The 22612-nt window shown below is 42.4% G+C and overlaps 1 protein-coding gene across 3 annotated transcripts in view; it reads left to right on the top strand.

Annotated features, from left to right (window-relative positions):
• ATXN7 (ataxin 7) overlaps positions 1–22612 on the top strand; it is an 87029-nt gene that overhangs the window by 13552 nt on the left and 50865 nt on the right. For 2 of the 3 annotated variants that reach the window (XM_051627798.1, XM_051627796.1), the window contains exons 2-4: positions 3483–3575; positions 11216–11485; positions 12192–12260. In XM_051627798.1, the coding sequence (XP_051483758.1) occupies positions 11227–11485; positions 12192–12260 (328 nt within the window). In that variant the 5' untranslated portion in view covers positions 3483–3575; positions 11216–11226. Of the gene's footprint in view, positions 1–3482; positions 3576–10926; positions 11036–11215; positions 11486–12191; positions 12261–22612 lie in introns of those variants that run through there. The other variant, XM_051627797.1, reaches the window with a different exon arrangement.

The raw sequence follows: 22612 nt of genomic DNA, 5'->3' as shown, positions 1-22612 counted from the left end.
GTAGTCAAGGTTAAGACCCCTCAAGTGCACTTTGCTATGTGTCATTATTTTGCCATTTTTATCAATTTATTTAGAATTACCCAAAAGTTGTTGTTGCACCTCCATTGACCAGGATATTAGTTATTTAGTAACTAAGATATTAGTTATTTAAGCTTGACTCTTCTCTTTATCTATGAAGATACCTATGCATGCTAGAAATAGTTTCAGAATAACTTGCATCATTATTATACTTTGCACTGAGCATTCTGTTGCATCTTGGTTTGCACAGATAATAGGAAGTATTTAGGTAATTCTGAAAAATATTTTGTATTGCTATAGATAGGAACTATATAAAATATTGAAATGCTGCAATTTTGTAATTGGTATTTGCAGAGGTTTCGTATCTAACTCTTTTGAAGTATGTAGCTGATATTTCTTTTTTAATCCATGAAGATGTACAGAATTGTGTCTTCCACAGAGAGTAGGAGGGCCAATTATGTCCTGGTAGGCCCTACAGTTCTTACACCATCTTTGACCCCCTGAGATTGTGTAGTTGGCAGGTCCTGAGTCAGCCTCCAGCAAAACTGAGCTTGGCCTGAGAATGGCTCTGATGTACTAGCAGCCACGTGCCTTCTGCTGGCCAGCTCGTGTTCCTTCAACACGTCCCCTGCACCATTTTTCCAAGGAGCAGAATAAAACCTCATTCAGTTATCACCAGCAACAGAATGTCTAATGGAAGCCCAGTATTGGGGTGGTTATACCTAACGTGTCCAAATTTGTAAATCTAGACACTGCATTTGATCTTAAATATACAGTAACTAACAAAGGAGAAAGAATGTTCTAAAATTAAGGTACTTTGTTTAGTCCCTGTTTCTGACAGCTGAAAAGTAAGAGTTAAAGGAGTTTGGATAACTGAGACCTTAGTTTTGATACTTTCAGAAGCTGGGGATGCTTTATCAAGTACATTTACATTGCCATTATTTTAATGAGTTGCTTTGCAATTAAAATTTTCATGTAAGTATGTTTCCCTCAAATGGGTAATACACATTATGCCTTTAATATACACGTCTGTGTAGATACAATTTTGACTGGGATGTACCTTTTGCTCTGCTAGGTGTGGTTTCTGGTCTTGCAAATCAGGAACTCCTCAAAGTATTAAGTAGCAATTGCAACTAAGTTTCTTTGAGAGTCAGGCATTGAGAGTGACATAACGCTAAGTCTGCTTTGCTGGTTTGAAAATGCAGGCCTCTTTCTGTTTTCTTGGGATGGTATTTTGGCTATTTTTGCCATCTTTCCATCTCTGGATGCTCTCCTTTTTCCAGGGTACTGAAGTGCTTACCTTCTGGAGAGAGAGCTGGCTTCCCCTGGCTTCCTTGCATTTCTCTTTGCAGCCAGTTGTGGCTGTAATTGACCTGCTGTAAATTCTGAACAAGAATCATTCGTGTTCTTTGCCACCCATTATCCAGAGAAAGCGTTCTCTTTAAAGGGTCGTTAAGCTGTCACTTTCCTCTTTTGAAATTTCCTCTCCTAGCTTCCCTCAAACTCAACTCCAGATGTAATCCCTACAGCAAAATTCACAGGTGGTGACATAGTATGTTCTGCTCTCTCCTCCACATAAATTTGCTGATTCTTCCATCGCTCTCATCTGGTCTGTTTTTTGTACTTGCCACTTACTTACTGCCCTATTTCTAGATGTTTAAGTCTTTGGAGAAGTCGTATGGATAGTTTTTCTCTTCATTTTTGTATGAAGCAATGGAACTTGCCTTTTATGTAACAAATAGCATTTATGTCAGGATAAAAAAAAAACAAACCACAAGCCATTTTGCATGCAGAGCTCTCTGATCCCATCAAGATGGGGTGGGGATAAAGGAGTGAGTTACTTCCACAGCAGGGAGGTGATATGCTTCAAGGGATTGGGACTTGGAATCTAAACACTGACTGATCTGTGAAGGTGATGGTCCATATGAATTCAGAGTCTCCTGTCCTAAACAAACCAAGGAGAAGAAGGATTTTTGACAAATACTGCATTGCCTTTCCTAGTGAGCAGCAAGAGTTGAAGAGAAAAGTTTATACTGTAGTATTCAATGAGATTTGTGTGTTTAACAAGGAAATATGTTTTTGGAGACTTATTAGTGTAGAAATTTGTTAAAGATCAGTTTTATTAACCATAAAGCAGAGCAATGACTGCAAAGGAGAGAGAGATTAACACTGGACTTACTCTCAAATGTCCACTGAAGACAAGAAAACTTCAGATTTTATGAAGTAAGTAGAATGTAATTAAGTTTGGATGTACTTCTTAGAATCAAGTATGTCACTGGGCAGAGTAAAAGTTAGAAATAGTAGGTATATCTGTAGGTGATCTCAGTCAGGGTGTGTCAGCTGCTAACCTGCAGTTTAAAAGAGAAGGGAAAAAAAAAATGGTGTTTATACTTAGTGCATAAGAAGACTTTAAAGACATCAGCTCAGTTTGCAAACAGCTTCCCAGAGCAGCAGCAGAAGGCAGGAACAGCTTTAGTTCTCCACCTTCCACTGGGGCAGAGCCCTACAGACTGTGGAACAGCTTGGGTGTCCTCTTGGACTGCATTCCTCTTGTCTGGACTTTAATCCTTGGAGGGGAAAATAGTAGTTTTCTTTGGAGTGTCATCTGGTCCCAGTGCTGTACTGGCTTATTTATATCTATGTTCTTGACTTTTTAGTAGATGAAAAAAAATCACCAACTTCATTTCAGAGCACATATAAAAAGAAACTATTGATCTTTAGTATAACCTGTGCACAAGGATGGTTGATCTTTATTTTAACAAGGCTTTGGTTTAGCTTTAACCAAGTAGGCATTGATTTATGCTAAACCAAAGCAAACCTGGCTTGAATTTTGTTGATATAGTAAGTTTATAAACAGCGAATGAAAGGATTTTAAAAACCTGAGCTTGAAGTTTTAAAGGTTCCTTTTGTGGAAAAGGCCTCGATCTGTTCATCTCTCTGATTTTTGTTAAAATCTTCATCAGCAATACAGCAGTAGTCCCTAATGACTCTTACGTGAGGGATCATTTTTAGCTATCCACGTTCTTTGACATGGTGGTAAAAACATCAATGCCTGTGCACCGGGAGCCCCTGTTGTTGGAGTCGTGCTGTATTCTGGAAAAATCCCATGTGGAAAATCCCGTGCTGTCGTGTTACCAGCTTGTGATACAGGCACAACTTGTCTGCTTGGAAATCTGCTCTGTACTAGTCGATATAAGTGCAGTAACTGGGCTGAAGATTGAGATTTCACCCAATGCATACCTTTCTGGTAGTGTCAGGCTGCCATTTAAAGAGCTGCTCTGCACATATGAGTGCATAAGAGCTCCCTGCTTACCTTTCAGTTTTAAATCCCTTGCAGAAACTGTGCTTGTAAAATTGATAAAAGTGCTTCTTATCAGTTTTTTAAGTAGATACAGTTGTAGTTCTGAAGTGGAGATAAGGTTTCAGAATGGCTTATTGCTGTACTCTTTTTTGTTTTCTTTCAGAATTAATCAGGTACAAGATAGAAAAAGCTTCCAAAATCTGAACAGATGAAGATCAATTGATAAATCAACCCAGCGATTCACCATACTTGCAAGGTACTGTGATATGCTTACCCAAGTCTTTTCCCTAAGCATAATATTCACATACTTTAGCTGTGAGAAGCGTGGAGAACAGGATATTAGCAGGGTTGCAAAGCAAAAGTGTTACCAGATGCAGTGGGGAGCCTTTTTTTTTTTTCTTTTTTAAAATGCAGGTGTTTAATATATGTTGCAGTGGGAAATAAAGCAACCTTACAATCAGTGTAAAGAGAGTTCAATGCATGGAGCAGACAAAATTAAAAAGATAAAAGTAAGTTGGATTTATGTCCCATTCCCTTAGATTAAGTGATTTGGACAAGTTAAGATGTGGCAAACTGACCTATTTTTAATGTATTTGTTGTATTTTAGACAAAGTAAACTTCTGAAAAATTATATTTTGTCCTATTTCCACATTTCCATGATGCTTGAAAGCATTTGAAGGCTGTTAGGCTCTGGTATATGCCATACCAGTTACCTTACAAGTTCAGAAAGCAGAGTTGTAAACTGAGGCAAAGACTGTACAGCTGCCTAACACAGTGGGGTTCTTCTCTGTGACTAGTGTTCCTGACAGAATGTAAGGAAAAAGAGAAGATGATGATAAATTGAAATTTTGGCCCAAAAGCTGCTAGTGCAGATTATTTTATCAGGTATTGCTAGTTCATTGAAATAATACCTGTTTCTTTCTCCATTTCCTTTACATTTATCTCTTTATTATCATACTCATTTCACCGTTTTGTATACTTTTGGCATGACATCCAGCCTGTTACAGCCTGGCTAGTATTGCCTGTGCAAATCATCTTTTAATATATCTTAAAATAGATTGCAGCAAAAAGGGCCATTAAAGTTAGCATGGAGCTGGTCTGCACAACAGAAGTGACAGAATCTTTCCGGGCTCAAGAGCAAGGAATGTTTGTCATGGTGTGGCTCTTGCAATAGGCAACATTGTAACATCTGAGGTTTCTGTACCAAAATTCTTCCCCTGGGTTTTCCAGCAGCCTGAGGAGTGTGTGGATTAGTGAACCCAGTGTGCCCGGGGTTGCAAACTAAAATGGTCATTGTTCTTATCTACTTCCTTGCTCCTTATCACTAAACAGGGCCACAACATCTATCAGATTTTCATATAATCATTAGAAGGTCTAGATTGGAAGATCTTAACATCATCTTCTCCAACCTTCTGTTGAAATCAGGTTATCCAAGGCTTGATCAAGCCAGCTGTTAAGTATTTCCAGCAAGGGAAAGTCCACCATTTCTCCGGGCACCCTGTTCTAATATTTAATTGTTCTTACAGTGGGTATTTTTTTCTTGTATCCAGAGAGGACTTCTGAAGCAACTTGTGCCTGTCACTGTGTTTCTTGTGAAGAGAGTACTTCCATCTTCTCTGTAACTGTCTCTTATGTGTTGGAAGACTGTGATTACGTCCCACATCTTCTTTAGACCAAAAAAACCCAGTTCTTTCTCATTTCTTCAGTAAGTTTTCCAGCCTTTTAATCACTTCGGTGGCCTTCTTTTGGACTCTATACAGTTTTTTTTAATATTCCTTGAACTGGCCCAGTCTTCCAGCCTGTCAGTCACTGTACACAGTGACACTTCCTCCAGATGCATCTACCTTTCTTCCAAGTTTCCTGTGATCTGCAGATTTGGTGAGGATGCATTTACTCCCATCAGCCAGATAATTTTAGAAGATATTGAATAGGATTTAGCCCAGTATCCGCCCCCTTCCATTTATGACTGATCACAGTTTGATTTTGAGACATTACCAGCCTTTGAACACAGCAGTTTAGTCAGGGTGCCACCAATCTCCTGGTCCACATCTGTGACCTTTCAGCCTAACTCCCTTAGCAACCTTGTTTGCATGGGACAAGTTCCAAGGACTTGTCCATGTCCAGTTTATATGGTATTTTGTTGCTAACTTGCTAAGTGTATGGTCAGTGCAGGTACCATCAGCAAGCAGCAGCCAAATGTGAGAAAAAAGGTATAAATTTAAATTCTCATGTGCCAGGCTTCTCGGGATCCCTGATTTGATGTTCATCAGAATGTCAAACTTCTGTAGGTAAGAGGACTCAGGCAGCTTCACATCATAGGTGGGCATCATTTGACCCTGGCAAAGGTTGCCCAGAGAAGCTCTGGAAGCCCCATCCTTGGAAGAATCCAAGGGCAGGTTGGATGGGGCTCTGAGCAGCCTGAGTTGTCCCTGCCCTTGCAGGGTAGTTGGATGTTTTAACATTTCCAAATTCAAGAGGTGATTTCAATACCTTATGTAAAATGCATAAATATTGGTTTGATTTCCAAATAATTTGCATGATTTTACCTGTTTACCTTTAACACTTGAGAACTGTGTCACTATTTGGTGTTTTTTTCTGTAAAAGTCTCTTTGAGAATTGACAGTATTTAGTGACATCTGAGCAGGACAAGGTTCTGTGTTCCTATGTTCCTTATGCTCCTTGTCCAGTTTTAGATTGCAACATCAATTTTTGCATAAACTTGACTTGCATTTAAGACGTGTTTGAGAGTTAAGTAGAGAAGAAAGTGCTTACAATGTTCTGTTAGATACTGAATATGGGTCTATAATTTGGTTGTAAAAATTTTATGTTGTCTTCAGCATAGTCATTGTGAAGTCTGGAGGCATCCACTGCATTCTGATGCAGAATTCTTCTCAGATTTACATACATTTATCAGCCTGTATTCCCCCATTCCCTCTCCTCATAAGTTTTCTAATCTTAACAGTATTCTTCCTTCCTCTGCTACTGGTAGCTAGTATCAAGTATCCACAACAATTTAATATACCACTATTTAAAGTAGCTGTATTCCAGCACTTTGGAGCATCTTCAGCTCCCCCTTTGAAGTGTTGCTCATAAATAAAAGTATATATCCTGTTTCCAGGATTGGTGGGAAAAGGATAATAGGCTGGTGTGGTTTGTTGTATAATTTTTTATTGTGTTCTGCTCAGGATGATTATTCTGCAGGATGACAGTCCTGTGTATAGGCAGATACACAGGAGAAGTTGCTTGATTTCACTGGAGGTGAAAGTGATTACAGATTACCATAATTTTTTTTTTTTCTTAATGGATTAATATTTTTCTATAGTGGGGTTTAAACAGAGTGGCCTGTTTTATTGTGGCTGCCTAGTTCTCTCATCATCTGGCCATGCTTATTTATATGAACTTTTAATCTCGTGCTTCCCTACTTGTCCAATTACATTCTTATGCTGGAGACATATTTTAAAATACACAAAATGTAATTTCATACCTTTTGGCTAGAATGATCTTCTTTGATTTCCTTTAATGCCATAATGCCCCTCAGATCTTTTGATTGACAGACTTTTTAATGAATTCACCATTTTTCTTTTTTCTGAGTGCTGATGAAGCGACACCCTCAGAGGTTCTCCCTGGTTTTTCCTTTCACACTTCCATTCTTGTATCCTTTCACTTTCATTGTGGAAAATGATGGGAGAATCAGGCCATTTTACTCCTTCTGTTCTTAAAAGAGTTCACCTGCAGAGCCATCCTTCCTTTTTCATTCCAGCTGAGAATTATCCTATCTCAGGTGCTATATGGAGGCTATCTTAAAAGATTCTAACCCAGCAGCTGAGGTAGGTGCTCCCTGTTTGAACAGCTGGCCCAGGCCAGCTGGTGAAGGAATGAAACCTGCTGGTGCAGATGAAAAAATATGTGCCTGCAGAGTCATGCCACAGACTAACCATCCTCTGCAGTTTGAAGCAGTTGCATGCTGTTTGTAGGCATACATTTGATCATAGTGTCACCAGCCATGTTTAATATGTTGTTAAATTTACTCAGTGAGCTTTACAACTATGTGGGTTGGTTTTTTTCCTTTTTGCTGTGTGTTGTTTCCTCTTCTTGACTTGGTTGTGTCTTGCCCTTTGCAGGCTGTGTTATATTTTTTGTTTATTTGTTTGTGCTTTCTTCACCCCATTACTTGGCTGTTTTCTCTACATCATCCACTGTTTTCTGCTCTTTGCCTGCCTCACATTTTTCCTTCTCCACTTTTATCCGAGCCTAACTCATCCCCCCATGTTTTTTCTCTCCATTCTCTGAATAGCTGTTCTCATTCACACATACAAGCAATCTGTGGTTATTCACACACCATCTCAGTCCCAATGCTACTACTTGGGCTATTTTGCTTCCTCAGTTAAGCCCTTTGAATTGTAGCATTTCTGGGCCACTTTTGATTATTTTCAGGAACACTGGCTTTTAGGCAGCACTTTCCACACTTGAGTGTTCTGCTCACTTCTGACCAGATTCATCTCACTTAATTCTGGGTGCCTAATGGAGGAGCTTGATTTATGTGCATGGTCATCCTTGGTGACTTCTGTGGTCAGTGGGAAGAGGAGGGCTTTTTGGAAAAGTGCTTTGGACCAGGAGGGACCAAACTCATCCCCAAAGTATCCCTGGCTCTCAGCTGATTACCAAGGGAACTTTTGGATAATTGTACTCTTGGCCTGGATGTCTCAGGTTTGTAATAGTCACCTCTGCTCAAAGCCTACAACTTGTACATGTGTTCTCAATTCTCACGTCCCTTTAACATGCTGAAATGTGAGGGTTTTATGTATTTTCTCCTAGAATCATCAGTGCATCTGTGAATAGCCCTATGGAAACAACTTAAGAGAATTGGACTTGTGTGGTTAAAAAAAATATACTCAGTATAGTGAGTTTGTGGAAAAATGAAATTCTTTCCACCTCCAGCCCTTGTAAAATTGGTTTTGCATCTGCCCCCGTTGCTGCTCTCTGACTAATCTGTCTGGTGCATTGAACTGATGAACTGATCTTTCTGCTGCCACTTTTCCTCCCTCTGCTGGAATACTGATGTATTCACGACATAGTGGGAAAATATTTTACTAACGGGCAGCCTGAGGCCCAGGCTGCAGAATTAGATCTTGAGTGGGAATACAAGAGGGGGGGGGAAAAGAAAAGTCATGAAAGAGGGAGGGCAAGAAATGTAGCAACCCGTTGGAAAGAGCAAGAAATGAGATCATGAAAGATGTATGAAATAAAGGTGGTGTTCTTTAACCGTTTGGCTGGCACTTATGAAGAAAGAGGCACTTTTGAGTAACTTGGTGAGAGTCAACCTTAGAAAGTGAAAAGTTGAAAATATATCTGCTTTTTAAAGCAGTTAGTTAACCAGTGTAGTTTTGCCAAATGAAGCCATTTTACTTTTGCGTGATTTGATGTCCATAATCAGTAGTATTTAAAGAAAAGAGCCACGTGATGTGTGAACATATTATGTGGTATAATCTGTCACTACCTGCCACTTGGTGTTCTGTGGCTCTGTGGCATCACCCCTCACTACGTTTGCTTTATGACCTATGGAAAAGCAATGAGAGCAAAAGCCTTTATGAATTTGATGGACACTTGGATGCATCGGGGATCTTTTTCAAAGTGCAGCTTGAGGCAGCTTCCTGACATCTTCAAGAACAAAGGAGAGCTGTGTAACTGAATTCAAGTTTGGCATAGAAATGAGAATATTTCACACTGAGAGTATAATTCTGTCTGTACCTTGCCTTATCCTTGCTGGAGTCTGAATTCAGCTGTGGATCTTGTATTAGACTCCATTTGTGGAACACTTCAACTAAGCTTGAAAGAAATGGCTTCTAGGTTTTTATTTTCCTTTCAGGGTTCTGTTCAGAAATTGTTCAGCACCTGACTGACAGTTTTCTTCCAGTCATGTTCTTAGCTTTAATTGTAAGTAGTTTTCTGTATTACAAAGTATACTATTTGACAGTGAAACAGTAATGCCCTCCATTCCTTATTTATCTTGAGACTCCTCTCAGATAAACACCTTTACTCATGCTCAGACCTAGGCTGGAGTTCCACTGTTTTGGGAAGAAGCTACAGTACAGTTACAAACACATGTAACTGAAAGATCAGGGCGCAGCTCAGGAACCTGATACCCTTTGTTAATGAATCCTGCTATAAATGCCTGCAGTACAAGTCGTTACTGCTCTTTATCTAAATCTCATGGTGTTTGCCTGTTTTTAAGGAGTTAAGTTAGTGATCAAGAGGAGAGGAAAAATCTCACTTGCTATTCCTTGTTAGCTCTGCAGTTTTACAAGATTGAGTGTGACATAAATTATCAGTTGTGTGGAACACTGAAACTGTTCTTGTCATTACAACCTATCCCATATGGCGATTATCTGACCAGCTTGGATTTATGCATCTTATATGTGTGTGGATTTGGAAAGTAACACCTGTAGCTGGGTACAGTTCCACACTTGGAGTGGGAGCAGTGGAGCTGGGCCTGCACACACCTCACTGCAGGACTGTGACATTTATTTACAGTCTTGATTTCTGGTGTCTGGTTTTCCAAGTACACACACCTGATCCTCCAGCTGTTCCCTGGACGGCACTGAGTCCTGTGCTTTCCACCTAACCAACCTGCAGAGGAGGCAGCAGATCAGATTGATGTGTGGGTTTTAAAATCTCTTTGTTGGTGCTGCTCCTGACAAGGAGCATCAGGTGTGCCCAGAAGCCTTAGCATATCATGGCCCAAGAGTTCAGCCTGACACGGGTACTTCAACATTTTTGTCGATGGGGGAAGAACATCCATCGGTGGATTCTAAACCCAGAGTCGTTTCTTGCTTGTTTGTTCTTTTTTTTTTAAATCAAATAACTCGATTTCTGCAGAACTGAAATTTTGTTGCTGAGAGTTTGTTGTGGGTTTGTGTTTTTTTTGTGTTGTTTTTTTTTTACTTTGTGGTTTGTTTGTTGTTTCGTTGTGTTTGTTGTTTTGTTTTTCGGGCAGGAAAATCCTCACTTTTTTTTCACACCGCCCGACGCCAGCCCGAAACTTTAGGTTAAAAATAACGATTTAAACAAACAAAAAAAAAAAACAAACCAAAACAAACGTGTTGTGGGAAAAGAAATGACAGGACCCGTCCCTGGGAGGCAGGTTAGGATAACGAAGGCAGGGGAGAGCAGGAAACTCGCTCCGGGCGGGCGGCGTCTCCCCCCCCCCCCGGCCCGGGGCCGCCGCCCGCCCGGAGCGAGTTTCCTGCTCCCGGCTGCTTTTAAGGAGGCACCGGGTTTAAGGTGGACCGGTGAGGATGGGCGGGGCTCGCGCAAGCCCCGGCTCCGCCCCGCTGCGTCGCGTCCGTTCTTCCGTTCCCCAACCCTTTCCCCCCCCCCCCCCTTCCCCCCCCACTTTCCCTTACCCCTCGCCCTCCCCTTCCCGGGGCAGCGGGTGCCAGTCGGGGTTGTGATGCGGCCGTTGTTTTCGTAGGGTCGCGGGGCCGTGGTGCGGCGAGAGAAAAAGGCGGCTCATGGAGCCGGGGAGAGCCTGGCGGGCGGCGTAGCTTTGCCCACCTCCCCTACCCCCCCCCCCCCCCGAGTACCCCCCTTGTCCTCCTTCCGCTGCTTTGTTAGCGCAAAACACCCAAACGCGCCTCACCTACACGGTGAAGAGGAAGGGAGCGCGCCCCGTACAATAATGGGCACCCGACTCCTGCCCCCCGGGCCGCCGCAGAGGTGAGTTCGACACCGCCCTAAAGGCCGCAGGTTTCCCCCTTCATCCCCCCCACCCCAACCCCGCCGGGAGGGGGAGGCGAAAAGCGGGGCTGACAGCGCTTCCTTAAAAAGCGCGGCGCCACCTTAAGAGCCCGATGACTTTCTCCCCCCCCCCCCCCCCCTTTTCTCGTTACATTATAGCAGCGGAAAGAATGTCGGCGCGGGCCGCGGGTGACGTCAGGAGGGAGCAGCGCAGCGCGGCGGCCCCGGGCAGGCAGCGGCAGCGGCGGCCCCGCCACGGCCAGGGAGGCGGAGGAGGCGGAGGAGGCGGGAGCGGCCCCGGCCCCGCCGCCACCGCCGCAGCGGCAATGGCGGCCGTCGGGGAGCGCAGGTCCCTGCCCAGCCCCGAGGCGATGCTGGGGCAACCCTGGAGCCATTGGGTCGATGCTGCTAAACTTCACGGGAACGACGGTGAGCGGCTCGGTTCCTTCACCCACCCCTCCTTTACCCCCCCCCCGTCCGCCTTCCGACGCCTCTTCAGCGGTTTGGCCCTCGGGGTGCCCCCGGGTGCGGGCCCCCCCCCCCCCCCCCCCCCCCCAGCTACGACACGGCGGGGGCCCCCGGAGGTTGGGTCCGTTCCTCCTCGTTGTCCGGTACGCGGTGACCGAGGCGGCGGCCCCCCGGCCCCGGGGGCTGGAAAGAGACGCCTGCCCTAGTTCCCGTAATCCGGGACACGGTGCGAGGAGGTCTGAGCCGTTCCCGGAGGCCGGCACCTCCTGCCCTGGATTCAGCTCGGGGCGGGGGCAGCCCCCGCGGCAGGTGAGGCAGCCCCCGCGGCAGGTGAGGCAGCCCCCGCCGCAGGTGAGGCAGCCCCCGCGGCAGGTGAGGCAGCCCCCGCCGCAGGTGAGGCAGCCCCCGCCGCAGGTGAGGCAGCCCCCGCGGCAGGTGAGGCAGCCCCCGCCGCAGGCAGGAGGCTCCGGGTGGCCCCGGCCCCGCTCCGGTGGGTCCCGGGCTCTCCGAAGCGGTGCCGGTTGCCGCGGCGGGAGCAGCGCCCGTCCCTGATGTGCTGGTTTGTTCCCGTAGGGAAATGGGTTCCAGCAGCGGGGGTCAGCCCTGCGCTCCGCTCCGTGCCTGGGCTGAGACCTTGTGGCTTTTTTTTTTTTTTTTCCCCTTTCAGGAACAGCATTAGAAGAAAGTTTCAAGGAATATGGAAGAAACCGAGAAGCGATGCGACTCTGCCGAGAAGGTGAGTGCGAGTCGTTCTTGGAGAGCGCAGGGAGAAGTTTTCCTCCTCCTGACTAGTTGCGAGAGGACGTGGATGGGAAAGAGGAGACCGATTTTTCAGTCCTGACACTTTGCATCTGGGACTCAAGGCCTGTCAGGCAGTGACGTGATGAGCGTTATTATTAAATTAATATACAATCTCGACAAAGTCAGGTAGGGCATAGGTTGCTTTCGTGTTTACCCTGTCTGTAGTTGGATTTCATTTATTTATTTATTCAGCCACAAGTAATCCTGAGGCAGCTGTGGGACCAGCACTGGTGGCAGATTCTCTTGGGCTGAGATATTTTGATTCTCGCTATCATCTGTGCGAGTCTGTGAACACTGATCCCTTTCTGTGTTGTGTCGGTGTGTTATGTTTAATTCTGAAGTGCACTGCTAAACGAGAGTGACCTTTCACTGGTGGTTAGCAAAAGCCAATTAGTGGCCCAGTTTGTTTCAAGAGTAACAATGCTACTGGAACTTGTAAGCAAATAATGAATGAAAGCTGTAGATGATTGGTAAGTTTGTAAAAGGGAATGGAAAAAAAATGGTGAAGAATCTGATTTGTGGTGTTCCCTTTGTTTGTTTGTTTAAGAGTTGTTTTATAGCAGAGCAATGTTCTAAAACTTTGATTTTTGTTGGCCCCAGCACAGTTCCATTAGGCTTCCTGAGAAGTATGCTATAGAATAGGCCTCGTTTTACATACTAGATCAGTTAGGCCTGACTCATGTATTTGACATTGTTAGAAATGGAGGATGGAGTTTTCAACTTGGTTTATGATCGTAGAAGGCAGGACTTGCCAGGAACCTCAGGAGATGATCTGGTTCAGCACTTCCCTACTTGTGAGCTACACACAGCAATGAAACTGAAGCCAGGTGGCACGGGATAGTAAGACTGAGAGGTAATGTTCTATCCTGAGGCTGAATCAAAATGCCTATTGAATATAGAATTGCTACTGTTGCTAAAATTTGGTAAAAATCCACTTCTAGAACCAGAGTCAGTGGTCACTGACCTGTAAGAGGGAGATGCAATAGGCAGCTGTGCTGCAGCGTTCAGAAGCACTTGTGCCATTTTGCCATCTTCCAAGTGGATGTATAAGTTCTTGGGCATTTGAAAGATAGCTTTATTACTTCATTGCCAAGTTACAGTCTAATAGTTGTGTTGAATATTTAATTTACTTCCCTGAATAGGCAAATCATTCAAGTGCTAAAACAGAATTTATAACAATAAGCATACACATTATCCTAGTAAAGATTTTACTAATAAGGATTTTCGCACATTCTTTCTTATTTCTACCTCTTAAAATGCAAGCATCTAAGGTTTCCAGATTTTAAAGATTAGCTGGCAGGGTGGAGAGTAATCTTTTTTTCCCCCCCTCCCCCTCTGGAGAGAGATCATGAAACTGTTTTTGCATAGGCTGACCATTGAGATGCAGCTTCTCCACACTGACTCCAACCATGTGAATGATCTGAAGGAAGTTCATAAAACACTTTGAGAATTAAAAGTGAAACTTTGTAGCTCTGTCAGGCTTCCAGAGGTCTATTTATTTTGGTTGCTTTATGATCTATGAATGAGACAACTGACTTGGCATATACCTGTAGCTGGTCTGTAGGGAGCTGGGCCTGCTGCAAAATAAAGCAAAAGAAAAAGCATTAATGAAGAGGAACTTGCACTTAATGAACTAGGGGAGCAGCAAAACGTGGCAGCATGTGTATGCGTCGTGTTATCAAATAAAATCTGGAGAATAATGTAGCTGATTCCTTTTGCCGAGAAGAATTTTGCATTAAAAATTGAGGAATGAGCATTTATTACATAATTGGACTGTCTAAACCTTGGATCCTAACACAAAGGTGAACCAAAGGTGTAAATTTTGTCCGGTCGACTCTCACCTCACGACTTCTGTCGTGGTACCACAGGGTGTTTTAAACACGGCAATCAACAGAACTCCCTGTGTAAGGAAGTTCTTTCTCTACAGATTGGGAGTTGACTCAGAGGCCCAACTTCACAAAAGCATTTCAAGGTTATTTAGGCTAATTTAACCTTGCATTGCAACTCTTCCAGTTTGCATAAAAGAATTAAATATTCATGGCCTGGAGAGGGAGCGAAGGAGGAAACATGACTTTACAGTCTACTTATTAGAATTGAATTCAAAACCAAGAACTGTTTTCTTTCTTTAACAACATTCAGCTTTCAGGTCAGGCTCCCACTGGCCTGTGTGCCCACTGGGTTATGGGTTGTAATAGTTTCCTTCCCCACATACTGTTTCTCTGCATCTTTTAGTGGGAATAGCTTCATCGTCAGCCTGCCCGGTGGAGAGGGGTGGATTTTAGCCTTGCAGGCAGTGGGGTCTGGGTCTGCTGAATGAAGTGTTCCCGTTGTCATAACACTGTGTTAAAAAGGGGCTTAACATTACCAGCTTCTCCTTTTCTTATGCTTTAAAGGAAAATAATGATGCCTGTTATTCTTTTAAAGGAGTAAAGGACATAAACGTGTAATTCCAGGACAACATGTGCAAGCTGTGAAGAGAGGCAGGATTTCAGACACACCTTTGTCACTGGCATTTCCTATTTGCTGATCAGGCAGCTCCTCTCAGCATGCTGGTGGTTGTGAAGCCTGATTGAGTCCTTAATACCTGCCAGTGATGCTAGTTCCACGTAGGGATCAGGAAACTAAAATTAGTTCACAGTCTCAAACACTTTTTTCTGTATCTAACCCTCCTTGACATAACCAAGCTCACATCAAAGTAAGAACTAGAAATTGAATTTAGACTTCCCAAATTCCCAATATTTGTGTCTCACAGTTCCCTGTTTCTCTTTCAGTGTTCTTATATTCTTTCTATTCTGCTAATCCATAATATGTAGTCGTTCCTGGTGGAATCCTTGCAGACCTTCACCAAAGTGAGAAACTAATTGGTTGTTTTCCCACGTTACTTTTTGAGGCAGTAACAGTCCATGCTGAACTTCTGTGTAGAAATTAGAGCTGCAGGAATAAGGTAAAGGCTTAATGGACTTCCCTTGCTTTTGGTATGGAATATCCCCAAGAGGGAAAAGGGCATCCATCATGTGGAAATTTTATTTTAAAGTACTCTTTAACATTTAGTTTGGCTTTGTACAATGAAGTCTTCTCTCGATGAGCAAAGCTATCGATGTAAGAGTGTGTTGGAAGCAACTGTGCTGCAGTTATCTTCATATGTAGTTCACACAACAGAATCTTTTAGCTCATACAGTCAATTTCTTACTGCTTGTGAACCAGCTGAGGGTGTGATTCCCCTGCCCACATGACTTTTGCTGTGACAAAGCAAGCATTAGTTTGTTTCATTATAATCTGTAAATGCATTCTAAAACAGCGCGGCAGAAAATCTAGTCCTGTTCATCCATTTTTCTTATATCCTAAAACAAGACTTTGCTGAAGTACATTTTTCAAACTTGTGTGCTGTCAGATACAGCCAGTGTGCTCACCTACACTCACTTCATCTTGGAGGTGCAGGTCTCAAAAGGGGGTTGACGTGTCTGTAGCCTCTGACACTTTTTCATTTGAAGAAAATTGTTCTTGGAGTCAAACTCTGTAATTAGTGCTTGAAACATTTTGGCAAACAAGTTGTGTTTTTCAGGAGATTCTTCCTAACCTGTGTTTAATTTAGTTTTCTTTTAAAAAAAAATGTCTAGCCCATTCTTTTGATGAAGGTGATCTCTTAAGTAGAACTGCGTAAGCATTGAGTTTCCCTTGGGGTAACTTTGGCAGACTTCAACAGAGTCAACTTTTTGCTTCTTGCAAAATTTGACAACAGGTTGGTTCGTTTTGCTCTGTGGAAGAAGAAAAGCTCTGAGCAGAAACTGTGAGACCTCAAGTCATTCATTGGGACTGGGGGCTTAACCCTCCCTCACTCCCAGAGGAACTCTGACTCTTCCTACAGTAAATTTCCAGTTGCTACCAGCTGTCTTGTATGTTGTTGAAAACAAAAGCAGGAAAGCAAACCACCACCCTCAAGGCTGTGTTGGGGAGGGAGAAAGAAAGGACCTATCTGCTTTTAGCAAAGATGTCTTCATTATTTTTGCAGTAATACTTGTTAATATGTGGAGTGATTGGGGTGAAAGTGTTAGATTCTTATATTGACTCCCAAAAGAATTTTGAAATATGCATGTTAATAAAAATGCAAAGGAATCTATAGCATCTCAGAATGGAAAACAAAACAGATTAGGTTGGGCAATTTAAAAATGAGGTTTTGGTTTTGATAGATTATTCAGTGCATGTTAAAACCGTGAGATGTCTTTACAAGAGTTTAAGCATCTCATCCTTTCAGTGACACTACAGCCCCCTTTCTTGTAGGTGTGTTTGTGATACATCCTTTGAGAGGTGAATCCCTTGGTATTACTTATTTCAAGCACTTCACTAGTACTGTCATCACAGTTTATAGATAACTGGCAACAAAGTATAGGAGGAGTACAGAACGTTTGTAACTTGGTCTTGAATTGATTTCATCAATTGTCATTGATCAGATTGTTGAATCTTGGTTAAAAAGAGGTCTTTGCCACCTGTACAGCATATGTTCTGTTTGTACTTAGTGCTTCTGGGAATCCCAAGGAGGTTTCTGATTGCTCTCTGTATGTAACTGAGCTATTTCAGATGAGGTGGTCTTCTGGATGGTTGTGGAAGGAGATACAGAGGAGGCAGTTACTTTGTTGCAGGGTGAGGTTGGTTGAGTGATGGTCCCTGATGCATTAGATGTGCTCAGAGGTTATCTCAGGCCAGAACTGAGGCTGGCTGTGTGGTGATGTAGTCTGGTACCAGTCTTGCAGTATTTAGACTGTACTGGTCTTAATAAAACAAGGGTTGAGTTTTCTGTGGTAATGGAGATCATCATGCTTTGGTAGGCACCTTAGGAAGACACTCCAGAAGGCTTTCATGACTGTAGGGATCTGTCAGGAGAGCAGGTGGGAGCAAATTCTGTTCAGCATTATATCACTTGACAACAGTTCAACAACAGGTGAACTTCTGGTCTTGGACAATTAAAATGTCCTGGGGGAAATAGACTTCGTGAACCTCTAAGGCATTCAGCAGAAGCTTTGAGATTTTATTATATTAACTGCTATTAATGGAAGTTTCCAGAGCTGTGAGAGACCTGAGAGCTGTGCAGTGAACCCTTGAGCCTGTGCTGGGCAGGGTTGTGCAGTGAAATCCAGGACCAGGCCAGGAGGGCTCACTGGAAGCACCTTTATCACAGAGCTTCAAGCTCTAGAATTTTCCCAGCAGCAGATTCAATTAATAATTAAAGCATTAGTGAAACTTTTGTTCCAATATTAAGTTGTAAATACAACTAAGAGACAGCATCTTATTTCAAATTTAAATTTGTTTTTATTCAGCCTTGGGAGGTGCTCAATTGAGTAGATTTTTGTTGTCTTAAATCATGTCAAAGATGCTTAGAGAGCTCTATAGTCCTTGACTGCTGGCAAATACACTGTGAGAATTTGTGATAGATAAAAATAAATATTGTAAGGTAGCAGTACACAGTGCCATGCTTCTTTTTTGATGTTTTGCATAGCTATTCACAGTCTGTAATCAGATAAATCTCCTCTTCATTTCATTGCATTTTAATTGACTATTTACACAAAGCGTTTTAAGGATTTGTGGGCTGATTATTGTAAAACAATTACAATCTGACTTGGAAAATGCATTGAACTGTTTAAGGAAATGGTAGAGATTTTATGAGATAGCTTGAAAAACATGCAATTTGAAAGGATGCTGCTTTTGAGATTATAGGCAGTGACTGGCCCTCATTTTCTTCTTTTTATATTTTCCCTTAAATCCAAGTTCTGGTTACAATATTTAATTATTTCTGGTGAGATGAGTCACATGTTATAAATAGAATTTGTGATGTTAGAACTGTGTCATCTTTTATGCTTTAAAGATACTTTGCAGGTCTTAGATATTGCCATAGTATTAGTGTGATATTGCAAGGCTTTCAGGACTGTCACTGGAACTGCAGCCACAAAACTGCCTCAATCTATCTGTAATATGTGAGGAAGCAGGATATAATTTTTTATAAGAACCTTTGAAATATTTGTCTATACACATAAGTCAGAAACTCACTGTTATCTAACACTTCTTAAGTGGTATGTATGGTTATCTAGGTTATCTCTATACAGACAAGGTGATGTCTTGATTATGCTTGATTAAATATTGCTTTTTGTATAGTTTCAGTTCTATATTTAACAACAAATGCTCAGTAAGAGAAGAGCAGTACAATAAATATTATGTAGAAGTCAGACTTTCACGTGAGTTGATAACACTGTCACCTAAGTAGAGTAGGAAAAGCAAAAAGGCTTGGTGAAGGGTACTTTTGAATAAATTGGGTTAAGAGGATGCAGATTAAGGTAATATTTTAAAAGCTATTTCTTCCATTGCAATGGATCTATAAAAGAAAATGCATGCAGTTCTTAAACCTTAGCCTGTGGCTGGAAGGACCAGAGGCCAGCTGGGGACACGTGATCTCTTAGCACTTAGAAGGCAGAAGATTTTGTCTTTAGCAAATCCTGGTAGTATTTCATTGGTAATCATATATTCTTTATAGTCTGTAAGATGCTGAAAAATTGTTTCTCTTCCGTTTTAATGAGTAAAATCACTACTGCTGTGGAAGCTGTCCATCTGTATGATGCTCACCATTATTTCCTAGACATCCTTACAGTGTAGGTGACAGCCCAGAGATGAAAACAGCTTTGTGCTCACACTTCAAGATTTGAGTAGCAAACGTTAAAATCTGGCTAAGGGAATTCAAAGGATAATGCAGAAGAGCAGCACAACTGTACAAGCAGTTTCCATGAAAGCAGTGGATTTCTTGAAATCAGTGCTCCTGTTGCTAGAAGACTTTGCACAGCCAGAAGTTCTCCCTGCTTGTGCAGGTTGTGTGCAGCTGTGAGCCAGGCCCAGTGGGACGGTGGCTCCCAGGCTGATCCTTGTGGCAAGTCAGATTCTCATGGTAACCCCAGTTACTACGGGGTATGACTTCATCAAAGTAAACTGCACACCAGCTGCTCCCACATCACTTGGAGTCATCGTTGCTAGCTTTGGAAATGGCCACTGTGATGGTAGATATTCTAGGTTATTGGCTCACTTAGATTGGAAATACTCGAATGCTCAGTTATTTGTGTGCAAGCTCTGCTTGTCAGCCCTTATGGCATAAGCTGTTTTGTGGTAACCTGTTTGCCCATGAGAAAGATCATTTATTTACAAGTTCACCCCCACCCCGATTTCCCCTTTTGATAGCTTCAGCGTAGCCCATAGACAAACTTCATTGATAATAAAAGGTGAAAGGGTAATTGGTTATGCCTCCCTTCTCTTCTGGTGGGATTATGATAGCCAGAAAACGAACGCAGTGTTCTTGATCTGCTTTTCTGTGACTAAGCAGGACCTGCATCTTCCATCAGCTGTTGGTAGTGTAATAGAAAATGCAGTGTTCTCACTGGCACTGAAAAAATGTATGCAAAGCAACTGAAGGGCTAAAACCTGATAGGAAGGAGCTTTGAGACTGTAAGTCCATCATGTGCACTCCTGTTCTGAAATCTAGAGATCTCACGGTTTTATTTGCAAGGAAGTTTCTTGCACAATTTCACACTGCTATAATTGCCGGAAAGTCCTACAGCAGCTTTCATTAAAATGAAGTGTAGAAGCTTTAACGAGTTAAATTTGAAAAGCAATATGCTGAATGCACAGTTAATTGGATGGTTTTTTTTCCTTCAACATCCAATTCCGTTACCTTTTGCTCTTCAGAATTTCAGTTTTCTGTCTGCGCTTTTTTCATTGACTGCATAAAGGACGTAGGAGATGTTGTCAGTGGGAAAACGAGTTCTGCCAGTTTATTAAGTGGTATCTGGGGATGTGAGGTCTTGTCGTGAGCCACTGAAGTCAACAAGGGTTTTCCCTGTCACTGGAGGGAAGGACACAGGACCAGATTATGGGGTTGGGCAGGCAAAGAGAGGTTTGCATGTGCTAGACGGCCCGTTCCCTGCAATCTGGTGATCAGACAGCCCTGCTTGGCTATGCAAACATTTCATTGTCATTCCCTAGGTACTGTGGCCCTTGCTTTGTCAAGGTGTATATAGCCTAAATGACACCCTCTGGCTATTGTTTCAGGCTAAAATACAGAAGAAAATCTCTATCAGTGTACACCTAGGGTGTGGTTCTACAATCTTTTTCTTTTCCTCCCAGTAGTACTAGATGAAGCAGCTCCTCCATCTCTGCTGAGTGAAACGTTTGTGAAATAATGGTTTCATTCCAACTTCACAGTTGTTTCCAAAAGGAGGTGATGATTGCTTGAAGGAGATACTGAATTTCCCAGCAGGTATTTGGTCTGGTAATCCTACGATCTGTTGAGCTGTGCTTGATTACATATCTTTGTAGAGTTAATCTGATCTGATTTTTACATGGCTACCTAGATGATTGTATAGCATTGTAGTCTTGTAACTTGGTTATCTTTAAGAGTGTTAGAGGTGTTGTATCAGTGAATGACTACAGAGTAAATCAAAATCAGTTGTAAGAAGTGTCTCGTGAAAACTTAAACAGCAAGTAAGAGCTACTTTATATTACTTAACATATTGGTTGGTATATTTTAAAAAATATATTTTCAGTATTTAGCTATGTCAGAAAGCCAGGTAATAGAAATGAAAAGTTTCTTTGACTGAAATTCCTGAGGGGATTCTCAGTAACTTTGTGAGCTGGAGAGAAGACCACTTGAATCTGGGTTACTCTGCTGAGGAAAAGTTGCACCATCATTTATTTTTATCTCTTAATGCAGGGCTGTTGTAAATTATGCCAAAAGGAGAAAGAGGTATCAACTGTACAGTGTATGTAAATGTGAACCATAATCCTTGTTATCCATTCAGAAGGAATCTGTAGTAGTGTGGAATATCCAGAGGCCTCAAACTCTGAAGATTTGGGTTCACTGGTTGTATTTTTGCTGGATATGTCAAAGAAGCAAGAAATATTCCCAATAGTCAGACAGTGTGGGGGTTGGATTATGGATACAGCCACGTAAAATAATTTGGAAAGCAGATTTAAAAATAATAAATTTTCCCAGTAATTTTCCCACTTTTCCCAGGAAATGTTAAAATTATCTGTTTCATTCCTCTTTGATTATAATAACTCTAGAAATATATAAAGTAGCTTAACTTGCCTCTGACAACTAGAAGGCTTTGCTGGGCTTTCATTTGTAAGGAATATAATTTAGGATTTTAGGATGTTTCCTCCAGGTGATTTTTTTTTTTTTTTTTTTTTTTTTTAAACATGGAATCTGTGAATGTGTCTGTTCTGCTCTGCTAAGAGAGATGGCAGTTGTCCTGCTCTCACTGGCACTAAGTGAAAGTATTTGAGACTAAAGGTTTAAATTAATTTCCTGACAGGCAACATTTACTTCACACAAGTACTTAAAGATGAGTTTTGGAAAGTGATTTCATTTTTTATCCCTGTGTAGTTTGTACTCAAAGCAACTGTCTAGAAATCATGCTAGATTTCCACGTTGTTGTTTGTAGTTTACAGAGGAAAGAATTTGAGCCAAATTCAATATACCTGTGTTGCCCACCAAAGCTAGTGCAGTATATGAAATATAATCGATTACAATTTGTTTTGTCCTGAATCCTCTTTTTTCGTGCAATTCAAGGAAGACTTCTACCACCAGTTGTATTATGAGACTCTGGGGTAAATACCTGGTACCTGAACTATACCTGATACAGTTTGATTATGTTTTGATATGTATCTAGGCTGGGCAAAGCCTTCTCCTTATCTGTTGTTCCTTCTGCCCTGGTGAGGCCACATCTGGAATATTGTGTCCAGTTCTGGGCCCCTCAGTTCAAGAAGGACAGGGGACTGCTTGAAAGAGTCCAGCACAGAGCCACAGAGATGATGGAGTGGAGCATCTCCCTGATGAGGAAAGGCTGAGGGAGCTGGGTCTCTTGAACTTGGAGGAGACTGAGGGGGGACCTCATCAATGTTTACAAGTATGTAAAGGGTGAGTGTCAGGAGGACAGAGCCAGGCTTTGTTCAGTGATGTCCGATGATAGGACAAGGGGCAGTGGATGCAAACTGGAATATAGGAGGTTCCATGTGAATATCAGGAAGAACTTCTTTCCTGTGAGAGTGACAGAGCCCTGGGACAGGCTGCCCACAGAGGTTGTGGAGTCTCCTTCTCTGGAGACATTCAAACCCACCTGGACATGTTCCTGTGTGATGTGCTCCGGGTGACCCTGCTGTGGCAGGGGGGTTGGACTGGATGATCTTTCAAGGTCCCTTCCAACCCCTAGGATTCTGTGATTCCTTCTGTAGAACCTGCTTTAATAGCCAGCTGAC

Source organism: Apus apus, chromosome 9 (assembly GCF_020740795.1).
Source record: "Apus apus isolate bApuApu2 chromosome 9, bApuApu2.pri.cur, whole genome shotgun sequence".
Classification (NCBI taxonomy): domain Eukaryota; kingdom Metazoa; phylum Chordata; class Aves; order Apodiformes; family Apodidae; genus Apus; species Apus apus.
Note: the sequence above shows the minus strand (reverse complement) of the source record. Positions and strands in the feature narration are given on the sequence as shown.